This window comes from Microcaecilia unicolor, chromosome 3 (genome assembly GCF_901765095.1).
Source record: "Microcaecilia unicolor chromosome 3, aMicUni1.1, whole genome shotgun sequence".
In the NCBI taxonomy this organism is placed as follows: domain Eukaryota; kingdom Metazoa; phylum Chordata; class Amphibia; order Gymnophiona; family Siphonopidae; genus Microcaecilia; species Microcaecilia unicolor.
In genome coordinates this window covers 34,250,553-34,265,557 of record NC_044033.1, presented here as the reverse complement: position 1 = coordinate 34,265,557, position 15,005 = coordinate 34,250,553, and the positions used below count along the sequence as shown (strand labels likewise).

The 15,005-nt window shown below is 44.3% G+C and overlaps 1 protein-coding gene across 1 annotated transcript in view; it reads left to right on the top strand.

Annotated features, from left to right (window-relative positions):
* Positions 1–1,477: 1,477 nt before the first annotated feature.
* Positions 1,478–15,005, top strand: part of KCNK12 (potassium two pore domain channel subfamily K member 12) — a 63,867-nt gene continuing 50,339 nt past the window's right edge. Inside the window, 1 exon segment of the mRNA XM_030194585.1 lies at positions 1,478–1,842. Coding sequence (XP_030050445.1) covers positions 1,478–1,842 — 365 coding nt within the window.

The following is a 15,005-nucleotide window of genomic DNA, read 5'->3' as shown; positions in this document are numbered from 1 at the left end:
CTCCCGTGGGTTCCACAGCCTGTGTCTCTATTGGAGCTTTCGCCTTGGAAGTTAAGGGGAAAGCTGCTGCAGTGCCCTTATCCATGGTGCTGAATCGAGATCAAGCTTCGACAGGCACCTGATACTGAAGAATACAGTCTCTTTAGTCAAGAGAAAGCTGCGGAGACTTCTCGTTCTCGTTTGGCCAAGACTGCGCTATTGGATTTTCAAGTCTGGATATTATAACGGATATTTAATCTCCCCGAGTCATTTCCTCCCAAATCAACAAAGAATGAAAATTTTGCATTTCTGTTTTCAGTTCAGGGATGTGGAGGAACACACACAGTCCATGTCTGTGCTTGTTTTAAATGTGCACTGCAGTTCCCCGTGAACTTTTGATGACACTGTTTCTGCACCTACTCAAGGGGCATGAAATAGCTTCTACATAACCGAATCAAGAATGGCTCATTAAAGGAGGTAAAAGTCAAGCTTGTGTTTACTAAGTTAAAGAATGCAGTCTTCCGAATATGTTGGTTGAAAACAAATAATTTGGCTCTAAAATGTGATGACACTTTTAGCATGCCCATGATTGAGCAAAATCACTTCTCAATGAAATAAAAGCAGATTCATAGAGATTGCAAAAGGCAAGGTTTTTTTTAATGCTTTTGTTTGTGTGTGTGTTTGTCTATTTTGGTAGAATAATGAAAATTAAAACAATGACAACTATTTTGTAGAACCTTTCTTCAGTCAAATTTTGGAAAGGGACGACATTGATTTAGTTTCAAAAAGTCAATGAGCAATACTGACGTCAGCAGATAGTTAGTTACTGATATCAGCATAATAATGCAGTCATTTTTTTTTCATTATTAGAAGAACGCACCTAAAATAATGAAAGTGCACTTCAATGCTAGGTTTTAAGATTTATTTGTTAATTTCTATTAGGGAATGAAAAGGAATTGGGAAAAAGACCTCAAGGAAGAAATGTGTTGGGATATAACGAATAGTGTGTATACCATTATAGCGACCGGCCGTATTTTGAGACATACCCTGCTGTTTGAGGTATCTAACATAAACATAAAGCCACATTGAAATGGATAAGAGGAAATCGGTTTTAAAATTTAAGGATCTGAAAAAAAGACATTGCATGGGAATAAATGAAGGAAATCTATCTCTAGCGGATCCGAAGCACATATGTATAGCTATTTCTAAATAGTCGGCTATAGAATGAAAGACTGTGTTATCCAGAAATATAGGTCCCTACAGTTTGGATGTTATCACCACATTTGAAGAAAGAAGACTAGCAATATCTTATCAGTAATATGTGGGGCCCAAAACTATACTGAGGTATGAGTTTGATCGTTCTGCTATTGAGAAAAACTGACAAACTGGCAAACAATAATGGTCGCTAATCACTAGATACATTCGAAAGTCCAATGCCATTCCATCCAATGAGGTATTGGTTGCTGTCAAATGTCTCGGAGGTGCTGAAATTTGGATGATGTCTAGCAGGAGGTCCAGGGAGTGCTGCTGTTGCTTGTTGCCTCTGAACGAAGATAACGGTCGATTTCTTCTCCTAGCAGTCTTGATCATACTTTATTTAATAGCTGGAGCAACCGTGTTTTCAACAATTGAAAGACCGTTCGAAACCATTGCTCAAAATCATTGGAAACTGACTTTGCAAAACTTTAGCCACACCTTTAATATCAGCGTTGTAGAACTGAGGTCTTTCCTAAAGGATTATGAAACAGCCATGGCAGCTGGCATCAGGGTGAATGCCCTCAGACCAAGATGGGATTTCACTGGCGCTTTCTACTTTGTTGGAACAGTGGTATCAACTATCGGTAAGATGATTTCTATACAAGTGTTTCTGTGGCAAACCACTCTCAAAGGCTGGAGATTTTATTTGCAATATTAGTAGATATCCTTTAATGTTATTGTTTTTAAGTATTTGTAAAATTCAGACTTTTTCTGCATGGATGTTTAGAAGTTTAAACGCCTTGTATTTATATATTACGTTACTTTGCTAATGTTGTATTTTTCTTGTGTTATTATTAGGGTCGTTTTACTAAGATGCACTAAGAAATTGGCTTAGCCTGTTTTAGGGTCCTTATTACTAAAGTGCACTAGTGATTCCTATGTGGCATTGCCGACAAAGCCCATGTCAGCATTGCCACATGGGAATCACTAGTGCGATTTGGTAAAAGCGGTTCTTAACGCGGGACTTTCCTGTGTGCTAAGCCCATTTCTAGTGCACTCCTAAAATAGGGCTTTTTGTTTTTTCATTTCTGCAAGTCATGCACTAGTTTATCCATTAGTACTGAGACCTGCACTTACTGCCTACTATTTAGGAGGCACTAAGGGTTAGCTTCTATAAATGGTGCTCAAAAATGGGTGCCAGAAAAGATCAGTGCTAAACACCAATAGAACCTTTATTGCACATAGTACCAATTCCTGTGCCCTAAAGTTGGACAGTAGGAGATAAACACAAATTTATTGAATGAAAACCAAATGATATAATAAGCCCGACACAGGCTGTGTTTCGCCCAGCAGGGCTGCGTCAGGGGCTACACATTGATCCTTAGTTGTCAATATCTGTAGACATGAACTAATGGAAATAAATATACAGGAAAATTAGATCATGGATCTTCTCAAATATAAGGTAAAAAAACAGCACAAACTGAATAATCTTAAAGGGTGATAACGTGAAGACCTTCATACACCATCACAGAGTCGCGAGGGTGTATGACGGCCTTCATTCTATAGCCGGCTATTTAGAAATAGCTATACATATGTGCTTCGGATCCACTAGAGATAGATAAATGTACAGGAAACTTAGATCATGGATCTTCTCAAATATAAGGTAAAAAACAGCACAAACTGAATAATCTTAAAGGGTGATAACGTGAAGACCTTCATACACCATCACAGAGTCGCAAGGGTGTATGACTGCCTTCATTCTATAGCCGGCTATTTAGAAATAGCTATACATATGTGCTTCGGATCCACTAGAGATAGATAAATGTACAGGAAACTTAGATCATGGATCTTCTCAAATATAAGGTAAAAAACAGCACAAACTGAATAATCTTAAAGGGTGATAACGTGAAGACCGTCATACACTCTCGCGACTCTGTGATGGTGTATGACGGTCTTCACGTTTGGGCACTCAATCTGGGCACTATATATAGAAGCCATGGGTAAGTGCTTCTGTATTAAGTCAATACAGGCAAATTTGAAAGCACTAGCTAGATAATGCTTCCACGTGTATTCACCACCTGTGACACGGCCCCTCCTGAAAACAATTTTTAAAAAGTTCCCAGTTAGCTTGTGCTGACAGGAAAATTACCATAAAATGCTTTAATGTATTTTGAGGTAAAGCCCTTTTCCCCACTTTAAGCATGTGTCCCCAAATTAAACATGTGTTAGCACTTAACGTGGTTTAGTAAAAGGGCCCCTTATATAATAGTAACTCTATGGAAGTAATGATGCCATCAAGGACTAAAGTATCTTTTCAGGGTTTTTCATTTATAAAATGCAATACATAATATAAAGCACACTGGGCTTTATCACTGCCGCCCTCCATCCCAACTGATTCAATGGCTGTTCTTGAACAATGATTGACTCTTGCGGAAGTAAACGTGGCCTAGTGGTTAGGGTGGTGGACTTTGGTCTTGAGGAAGTGAGTTCGATTCCCACTTCAGGCACAGGCAGCTCCTTGTGACTCAGGGCAAGTCACTTAACCCTCCATTGCCCCATGTAAGCCGCATTGAGCCTGCCATGAGTGGGAAAGCGCGGGGTACAAATGTAAAAAAAAAAAAAAAAAGATACTATTGAAGATTCTACATGGAATGTTGCTACTATTGGACATTCTACATGGAATGTTGCTATTCCACTAGCCACTAGCAACATTCCATGTAGAAGTCGGCCCTTGCAGATCAGCAATGTGGCTGCGCAGGCTTCTGTTTCTGTGAGTCTGATGTCCTGCACGTACGTGCAGGACGTCAGACTCGCAGAAGCCTGCGCAGCCACATTGGTGATCTGCAAGGGCTGACTTCTACATGGAATGTTGCTATTCCACTAGCAACATTCCATGTAGAAGGCTGCGCAGGCTTCTGTTTCTGTGAGTCTGACGTCCTGCACGTACGTGCAGGATGTCAGACTCACAGAAGCAGAAGCCTGCGCAGCCACATTGGTGATCTGCAAGGGCCGACTTCTACATGGAATGTTGCTAGTGGAATAGCAACATTCCATGTAGAATCTCAAATAGTAGCAACATTGGAGGAGTGGCCTAGTGGTTAGGGTGGTCGACCTTGGTCCTGAGGAAGTGAGTTCGATTCCCACTTCAGGCACAGGCAGCTCCTTGTGACTCAGGGCAAGTCACTTAACCCTCCATAGCCCCATTGAGCCTGCCATGAGTGGGGAAAGTGTGGGGTTTGAATGTAACAAAAATAAATAAACAGCCACAGCTTTTGTTGATTCACAGTTCAGAACCATTCAATATTACACAGAAAAGTGATATCAGAACTTTGGCCATTATTTTAGAAGGATCCATACCTATAAAGAGCAGCCCTTACATTTGTAGATTTCCTACATATTTAACTGCAGTTTCAGAAAGCTGCCATTTACATTTGGGGATGAACACACCATCTAGTAAATAGCAATGGGGTGTGCTTGAAGTGTGGAGAGAGTATGGTTTGTGTAGGCCAACAATGTCAATGTCTGCTCCTCATCTCACAAGGAGAACACATGTTGATGTAAAACATTTTAGATATCAGCATTTACACTTGTGCTGAGGCACACATGAACGCCTGCTTGAAGGGAAAGGCCTAAGAGCTGAGACTCTCCCACAATCATACCCCTGACATCACTGATCATCCCCCATCAACTTATACAACCCATGACAGAATTCCCCCCCAAACCCAAATACCTATCTGACACCAACAAACCCCCTATAACACATCAGTAATGTACAGTGGGGGAAATAAGTATTTGATCCCTTGCTGATTTTGTAAGTTTGCCCACTGACAAAGACATGAGCAGCCCATAATTGAAGGGTAGGTTATTGGTAACAGTGAGAGATAGCACATCACAAATTAAATCCGGAAAATCACATTGTGGAAAGTATATGAATTTATTTGCATTCTGCAGAGGGAAATAAGTATTTGATCCCCCACCAACCAGTAAGAGATCTGGCCCCTACAGACCAGGTAGATGCTCCAAATCAACTCGTTACCTGCATGACAGACAGCTGTCGGCAATGGTCACCTGTATGAAAGACACCTGTCCACAGACTCAGTGAATCAGTCAGACTCTAACCTCTACAAAATGGCCAAGAGCAAGGAGCTGTCTAAGGATGTCAGGGACAAGATCATACACCTGCACAAGGCTGGAATGGGCTACAAAACCATCAGTAAGACGCTGGGCGAGAAGGAGACAACTGTTGGTGCCATAGTAAGAAAATGGAAGAAGTACAAAATGACTGTCAATCGACAAAGATCTGGGGCTCCACGCAAAATCTCACCTCGTGGGGTATCCTTGATCATGAGGAAGGTTAGAAATCAGCCTACAACTACAAGGGGGGAACTTGTCAATGATCTCAAGACAGCTGGGACCACTGTCACCACGAAAACCATTGGTAACACATTACGACATAACGGATTGCAATCCTGCAGTGCCCGCAAGGTCCCCCTGCTCCGGAAGGCACATGTGACGGCCCGTCTGAAGTTTGCCAGTGAACACCTGGATGATGCCGAGAGTGATTGGGAGAAGGTGCTGTGGTCAGATGAGACAAAAATTGAGCTCTTTGGCATGAACTCAACTCGCCGTGTTTGGAGGAAGAGAAATGCTGCCTATGACCCAAAGAACACCGTCCCCACTGTCAAGCATGGAGGTGGAAATGTTATGTTTTGGGGGTGTTTCTCTGCTAAGGGCACAGGACTACTTCACCGCATCAATGGGAGAATGGATGGGGCCATGTACCGTGCAATTCTGAGTGACAACCTCCTTCCCTCCGCCAGGGCCTTAAAAATGGGTCGTGGCTGGGTCTTCCAGCACGACAATGACCCAAAACATACAGCCAAGGCAACAAAGGAGTGGCTCAGGAAGAAGCACATTAGGGTCATGGAGTGGCCTAGCCAGTCACCAGACCTTAATCCCATTGAAAACTTATGGAGGGAGCTGAAGCTGCGAGTTGCCAAGCGACAGCCCAGAACTCTTAATGATTTAGAGATGATCTGCAAAGAGGAGTGGACCAAAATTCCTCCTGACATGTGTGCAAACCTCATCATCAACTACAGAAGACGTCTGACCGCTGTGCTTACCAACAAGGGTTTTGCCACCAAGTATTAGGTCTTGTTTGCCAGAGGGATTAAATACTTATTTCCCTCTGCAGAATGCAAATAAATTCATATACTTTCCACAATGTGATTTTCCGGATTTAATTTGTGATGTGCTATCTCTCACTGTTACCAATAACCTACCCTTCAATTATGGGCTGCTCATGTCTTTGTCAGTGGGCAAACTTACAAAATCAGCAAGGGATCAAATACTTATTTCCCCCACTGTATCCAGGATTTTTTCACAGGGGGGTGCATCTCCCGCCCCACATACCACCCCCCCAACAGCCCATGCACTGCCCCTGTGCCCCTCCCCTGTCCATACCTTCAAATCAGTTCCACTCCAGCCTTGCCTGGGCAGCAATAGTGGCACTCATAGGCTGCCTGCGCCTGCACCAGGACTTTCTCTCACTCTGAACCATCCCGCCCTTCACAAACAGGAAGTCGCATCAGAAGGGGTGGGATGGTCCAGAGTAAGAGAAAGTTCAGGCACAGGCAGCCTATGAGTGTAGCTCCTACTGGCCGGTAGCAGAGGTGAATTGAAGGCACATGGGGGGCGTACATGGAAGGGGGGGAGGCATGTGGGGGGAAGGAGGCACACATGGAAGGGGGGGAGGCATTTGTGGGGGGGGGGAGGCAAATTGTAGAGCTTTGCCAGGGAGGGAAGTGAGAGATATGAGACAGTGTATCTGCATTCTCTCTCCTGCCCTCTACAGTGGAGGACAGGAGGAAGAATGAAGAAAAAACTGTCTGAGAGGGGGTGCGTATGCAACTCATACACCTTGAATAGATATACCACTGTAAGAGATCCCCATGCAGAATCAACACCCCCAATGAGAAACTCACACCTGACCCCACTGGTCATAAGCAACCCCCACCCCCCATGCCCTCCTGCAAGAGCTCCCTACATCCAATCCTATCCCCAGCCTTGCTGGGGCCCTGGTGTCTGGAGGAAGAAGCCAATCCCCATTTTCTTCTGCTTCCTCAGTTCTGGTTTTGAAATTGTACCTGTGACCACTAACAGTAATTTTGTAGACCTACTGCTAGGAGTCAGGCTGCCAAATAAGGGCAAAACCCCTAGCAGAAGTGAGAAGAGATGACCACTAGGGGTCACAGTCATAGGCACCTTCTTGAAACCCCGAGCTGAAGGAGTAGGAATTAGTGGGGATCACTTCTGCTCCCCCTAAATACCAAGGACCCCGATAAGGCTAAGGATGGGATCAGAGGATGAGGGGGACTTAGGGAGTATCAGGGGGCTTGTTCTGCAAGTAGATCAGGTGAAGGGGTCTGTCGTGGGAGGGGTTGTTGATACCATGGGATGATTAGAGAGTGGGAGCATCTGGTGGGAGGGATTAAGGTGTGCATGCAAGTCAGGAGTAGTGATTTTAAAAGGCTGCTCCGATGCACATGTAGGATGAGGTAGCATGTTTTTTTTCACCCACGTGCAGCTTTTTAAAATCTCTGCTCTCTTGGGATGTGGAGAGATGTAGATGTACAGTCCTGCACATTCTTACATGTATTTTAGAAAAGGCTCTGCCAAATGCAGATCCTTTGTAAAATACATCCCAGCTTTGACGTTCAATTCCCATCTCCAAAACCTTTCAAAAATTGGGCTTATTTCTAGGATATGCAGCATCAAATCTACTTTACTGTTCTGGGATCTTGCCAGGTACTTGTGACCTGGTTTAGCTGCTGCTGGAAACAGGATACTGGGCTTGATAGAACTTTGGTCTGTCCCAGTATGGCAATACTCATGTTCTTATGGGCGCAACATCTGGTCAAATTTAAAATAACATCACTAGCTCAAAGAGATATCAAATCATGTCATTCTGATATGGATAGAGAGGGCTTTGGCAACCACCTCCACCTGCTACAAATGTTCAGCTTGCTCCTCCACCCCTTCCCTCTTTTTCATCTCCCTAAACCCCTCTAGCAGAGCTTAGTGCTTTCTCTTAGCCCAACCCATTTAAAGAGACTGAACTTCAAACATGCCCACATGCCTTGTGTCCAGTGTCTGGATCCTTGATTTTGCTACTGAGTCAAAATGTTCCATGACCAGTGCCTGGAGTTCCTTTTCCTTCGGGTCCAAATGTGCCATCTTTTAGCACTTTGACTTCTTAAATTAATTGGTATCCCTTTTCTTGCTGGTGAGGCCCTGGTACTGTGCCCTCTGTACTTCGCCTAAGGGGTGGGTGGTGGGGGTGAGATCTTTTGCTGCTGGAATGCCTGGTACAATCCTATCTTGTCTTCAACAGCCTATTCTACCAGCCTTCTGAGAGGCTGCTGAACCTGATAGGAAACTTAATATCCCTATTGTTCTTGTTCTGCTCTGTCTCCTGATAGGCTCTGTCTACTCAGGAGATTAGCATGCAGTTAACCAGAGTATAGAACATCACTGTGAAGACTCAGAACTCTTGAACCCAAAACTTCTTTAATGCAATTAAACAAAAGAAATATGACTTATAGTTTGTAGTGATGCACAAGAGTCTCTGCCTTGCAGAACTGGGAGTCTGTCCTCTACCAAACCAGGGAAGCCTCAGCACTGGCTCATGAGTAGATGTTGTTGATACTTTTAAGTGGTAAAAACCTAGTCATTTACAGTAGCTTGAAAGAGGGGGCGTATGGCACAGGGACAGCAAAGTCAGCTTACAGCCCTTAGAAAACCATGCTGTAGTCTCACTCTCAGACCACAAAAGGAGAGAAGAAGGGCAGGCTCCAACCAGGGTTGCCAGGTGGAAATTTTTTTTCCAGCCCGATCGAGCCCAAAAAACAGCCCAAAACCCGCCCAAACACAAACCCCGCCCCTGACACCCCCACCCCCGCGTCATCACGCCCGCCCCCGCCGTCATCAACCCCGCCCCCGCCGTCACTGGCCCCGCCTTCCACGTCACCGGCCCCGCCTCCCCGTCATCGGCCCCGCCTCCCACGTCATCGGCCCCGCCTCCCCGTCATCGGCCCCGCCTCCCACGTCATCGGCCCCGCCTCCCCGTCATCGGCCCCGCCTCCTACGTCATCGGCCCCGCCTCCCACGTCACTAACCCCGCCCAAAACGTCATTAACCCCACCCAAAAACGTCACTAACCCCGCCCCCCCGCGGCCGAAAAAACCGCACTGAAGGCCAAAAACAGCCCAAAAAACCGCAACCCGCCGCGGGCAAAAATTTCCCGCGGCGGGTCGCGGAAAACCGCCCAATTGGGCGGTAAAACCGCCCACCTGGCAACACTGGCTCCAACCCAGATACACAGGGGCAAGGCCAGCCAATAAGAAAAGTCCCACAAAGCACAGGGAACTGGGACATGTGTTCAGGAAAAGCCTATTACAGAGCACTGCAGGATGACCCAACATTTGTAGTCCAAAGGCACTTCCTGCCTTTCTTAAAGGCACAAGCAATGTAACTGTTACAGGCAATGCAATCTGATATAACAATGTCCAACATATACATATAAAAAATACATAAGTACATAAGTGTTGCCATACTGGGAAAGACCAAAGGTCCATCAAGCCAGCATCCTGTTTCCAACAGTGGCCAATCCAGGTCACAAATACCCGGCAAGATCCCAAAAATGTACAAAACATTTTATACTGCTTATCCCAGAAATAGTAGATTTTCCCCAAGTCCTTTTAATAATGGTCTATGGACTTTTCCTTTAGGAAGCGGTCCAAACCTTTTTTAAACTCCGCTAAGTTAACCTGCTTCCATGAATATAAGGGGCAGAACAGTTCTGTTTCCTGCCGGAGGGAGATTCAAGCCTTAAATTCCCTGAGTTATATCCCAGGCTCCTCCACCTAGGCTGCTGCATTTTTATGCTGGCTTACCCTCTAACAGTTAGAGCTGTTCTTGTTGGTTTGGTTGTTTGGTTGTTGCTTTTTTTTTACATGATGGTTTCAAGATTTAGAAAAAAAACAATTGTCTTTTAGAACTACATTCAGATAAGTACAAAAGGGAACCGTTGCCAGCAGTTTAACATGCTATAATATATTATGGTATCCAGTGTTTAGGAAAGTGAACTATTTATTCTTAACACAGCTATAAGATCGTGAAAGTCTGAAAGGTACTGTACAGATCTGCTGCTTATAACTCTCTAATTAAAATCCTGTTTCACATCTATGTGATGTATACTGGCATAATTATTTTGTATTTCATTTGTTCACAATATAATATGCTGGCAGACATTATTCAGCAAATTGTATATACGGTGACTAAAGCTATGTGTGCCATTCTGGCCGTGTGGCTGAATTGCTCACATAACTGAATTGATTAATGAGCCAATCAGCGCCGATAATTGGACCCTAATAAGCAATTAACGGCATTAATTGGCAAAAATTTGAATTTACGTGCACTGCTTGCTAAGCGTGTTCTATAAAATGGTGCGTGTAAATTCTACCATGCAGATCTCAAAAGGGGGCGTGGCCATGGGAGGAGTGATATAGAATAAACCCGCTCTGCGCCTAACTTAAGAATGGGCATTTACACCAAGTTTTAGTTGGCGTAAATGGCCGTTACTAAATTTAGTCACGGGGGCGGGTGTTAGGCGTATTCTATAAACCACACCTATGGTGTAAATTTTTTCAGTGCTGACTTTTTAGGCGTGATATCTAGAATCTAGTCCTATGGGGTAATTGTATCACAGGATTCCTAGTTTAAGGGAGCAGGAAAGCACCTATCTTTGTTCTAATTTATAAAGACAAATAGGAGTACATTTTCAAAAGAGAAAAACGTCCAAAAAGTGGCATAAATCTGCATTTGGATGCTCTTCTCACATAAATGTCCAGACTGGTATTTTCAAAACCAATTTTTAGACATTTTTCTATGAAGGCCGTCAGAAGTGTGTTAAAATCACAAGGGGGCATATCAGGAGCATGTTAAAGGCAGGATCTGGAACCATAATGGAACAAAACAAAAGTATCCAGGACTAAAACTAAGATGTTTTGAGCTAGACCTGTTTTTATAATGAATAAGGGACAAAAGGGTGCCCTAAATGACCAGATGACCACTGGAGGGAATCAGGGATGACCCCCTCCAATACCCTCCTAGTGGTGACTGACCCCCTCCCACCCCACCTCCAAATGTGAATACAAATATGATTTATAAACCTGTATAACAGCCTCAGATGTTATAGCCAGGTCTATTAGAGCAGCATTCAGGTCCCTGGAGTAGTGTATTGGTCAGTGCAGTGCACCATGGTGTGGGCACAGGGCTTTTTTTGTGCCGGTACGCACTGGTACGGCGTACCGGCACCTTTTTTCCACCCTGGCGAGTCCTGCACCCTTCCTTTCACTCCCCTACTTACTACTACGTCAGACTCGGCAGCGCAAACGGTGCAGGCAGCGATTGAGAGAGGCTGGCAGCGTCAGAGCTTCCCTCTGCGAGTCCCGCCTATGTTGTTTCAACTTCCTGTTTCTGCATAGGCGGGACTCGCAGAGGGAAGCTCCAACGCTGCTAGCCTCTCAATGGCTGCCTGCACCGTTCGTGCTGCCGAGTCCGACGCTGACAGCCTTTCTATCGCTTCGCTAGCAGGCAGTGGAGAAGGAGGATGGGCTGGGGGAAGAAGAATCATTGGACATGGGAGAGGGGAGGGCAAGGGAGAGAGGAGAATCGCTGGACATCATGGGAGGGGAGGGCAGGGAAGAGAGAATTGCTGGACATTGATGGGAGGGGAGGGCAGGCATGAGAGAATTGCTGGACATGGAGGGGAGAGAGAAGAATCACTGGTGCAAAATGGTACTGGTTGCAAAAATGGTGTGATGTGGTCACGTCGCTTGCAACCTTTTATGAGTCTTGCTGCTGCATTCTGAATCAACTGGAGCTGGTGCAGGCCCTTTGTAGTCAGACCATTGTATAGTGCATTGCAGTAATCCAGTCTTGATGTTACCATGGCATGCACAACTGGGATAAGATTTACCTTCTCGGTGTAAGGAGAGAGGCAGCATAGCTGTCGCAAATAGTAGAAGCAGCTCTTGAAGGTTGCTTGGATTTGGGGAATCAGAGTAAGCGTTGAATCTAACTGTATTCCAAGGTTCCTGACTTAATAAGCATAAATCGCAACTCCACCCCTGCTCTGCCCAAACTTTATTTCTCTGCATGCCTAACTGTAAACACCATTTGCAAGCCAAGATTATAGAATAGAATACTAGTGACTGTAATATTCATGCATGTAAGTGCTAGGCATGTACTCAGTGGTATTCTGTAATATGAGCGTGCTAGTCGCATAGGGCTGGATTCATTAAGATGACATGGGAGAAGCCACTTCTTGCTCCAGGATTGGTAACATGGAATGTTGGGTTTCTGCCAGGTACTTGTGATTGGCCACTGTTGGAAGCAGGATACTGGGCTACATGGACCATTGGTCTGACCCAGAGTGCCCTTTAAAAAATATGAGCGTAGTGCGCTTCCCATGCCGAACTTTGGGCACAAGGAATTATGTTTGCCAAAAGCTGGTGTAGTTCCTCATGCCCAATTGAGTATCATTTATTACACTTGATATATCACAGTGGGTTCACAACAAACTAGAAGAAAAGCAAAAAAAAAAAACACAGGCCACAGAACAGGAACACCATTCTATAAAAGGAGAGAAGACTGTCACTCACGCAAAAAAACCATCCATAACCAATTGTTCAATCACCTGTTTTACTGCACCAGTCTACGCGTTTCATCAAATAACATTATGAAAAGTCTCAGCTTCTACCAAAAGCCAATTGAAACAGGTAGGACTTTAATAAGCTTTGAAAGGTTGCTGTATGCTGCCTTGAGTGAATTTATTTATTTTTTTTAATTTTTGTTACATTTGTACCCTGCATTTTCCCACTCATGGCAGGTTCAATTTGGCTTACATGGGGAAATGGAGAGTTAAGTGACTTGCCCAGAGTCACAAGGAGCTGCCTGTGCCGGAAGTGGGAATTGAACTCAGTTCCTCAGGACCAAAGTCCACCACCCTAACCACTAGGCCACTCGGCCACTCCTCCACTGTTGCTACTATTTGAGATTCTACATGGAATGTTGCTATTCCACTAGCAACATTCCATGTAGAAGTCGGCCCTTGCAGATCACCAATGTGGCCGCGCAGGCTTCTACATGGAATGTTACAGGTGGAATAGCAACATTCCATGTAGAATGTCCAATAGTAGCAACATTCCATGTAGAATCTCCAATAGTATCTATTTTATTTTTGTTACATTTGTACCCCGCGCTTTCCCACTCATGGCAGGTTCAATGCGGCTTACATGGGGCAACGGAGGGTTAAGTGACTTCCTTCAAAAAGGCAGTAAATAAATCCTAATAAATAAATAAATATGTTCCTTCGAGTCTACTATATTGCGGCAGGGAGTTCCAAAGTGCCGGAGCCAACAAATAGAAGGCACTATTTCTTATGGATTCTCATCTTGGATGGGAAGGAGGTGGTAAGACACGTCTATTATCATTCAGAGATCTTAGGGTTCAGGTAGGGGTATAGGGAATGACCAGTGCTAATGTAAAACTTTATGTGTCATAACTAAAACCTTGAACTGAATTTTGCACTCTGTTGGAAGCCAGTGTAGCTGTTACAGGAGTGGGGTCCTAAAACTGAGATTGTGATCCCTCTAGAGACAGAGAAAGAACCTGCTCATAATGTGTGATGGTTCTCCGCCTTAAACTTGAAGGTTAAGCGGATTATAGATACCAGAATTACATTAAATGGTGCCACGACCCCTAGTGTTAGTGTCACAGTACTACCACTTATGATCATGTTTCCTTATAAGGATTGTTTTGGGTTAGAAATGACATGAACAACATTGGAACTGTCACTGACATTTTTATTAGTTTTTATTAGTTTTAAGTATAACATCCATCCAAATTCATTACAAAATACAATATAACTTCCATTCCATAAGAAGAACCCTGTGATAAATTCGAATTAAGTATACAACAGGTAATCAAAAATGGAAGAAATACAAAAATAAATGATAATTTGGAGGGAAAAACCAAGGACAGAGGGGAAAATTAAGAAAGGGAAGAAAGGGGATCACTTTCTTGCCTGTTGCCTGTCTGGCTGTGACGTTCATCACCCCGCTTCCTGCTCCTTCTCGTAAGCCCTGCAGGCCGCCCACACCTAGGGGCTCAACCTCTGGGGAACGGCGGTCAGCGCAGGTGACACCCGGGGTTGTCAGGCCGCTAGTCAGAGCCTGGTCCGAGTTCCGTGCTCGGCAGCGCTCTATTTGGTATGAGAACTCGCAGGCTGACATCGACCTTTCTCCAGCTTCATGGTAATAGTGGCTGCAACTTTCAGGTTGGAGGGTATTCTAGTTCAACTTTACCGAGAGGATTGGTTGGTCGTCGCTAAGTCACTCCTAAAGAGGCTGCAAGGTACTTTGCCAGTTACCCAGTTTTATTTTTGCTCAGATGACTAACTAGTAGTACTTGATTCCAAATATTGCTGCAATGGAAGTTATATTGTATTTTGTAATGAATTTGGATGGATGTTATATTTAAAACTAATAAAAAAATGATAACAATGGAACTGTCACTGACATTTCCTATGTCATTTCAAATAAATGCACATCCATGATAGCAGGAGAAGGCCCTTCAGCTAATCCTTGCAGAGCCGTGGGAGAATGTGGACGTATGTCTGCAGCCAGAACGTAATGGTTCAGTCCTTGCAAATGTGGGAAACAAGAGCTACAGACAATAAAGGTAGAAAAAACCCCCACATTTTT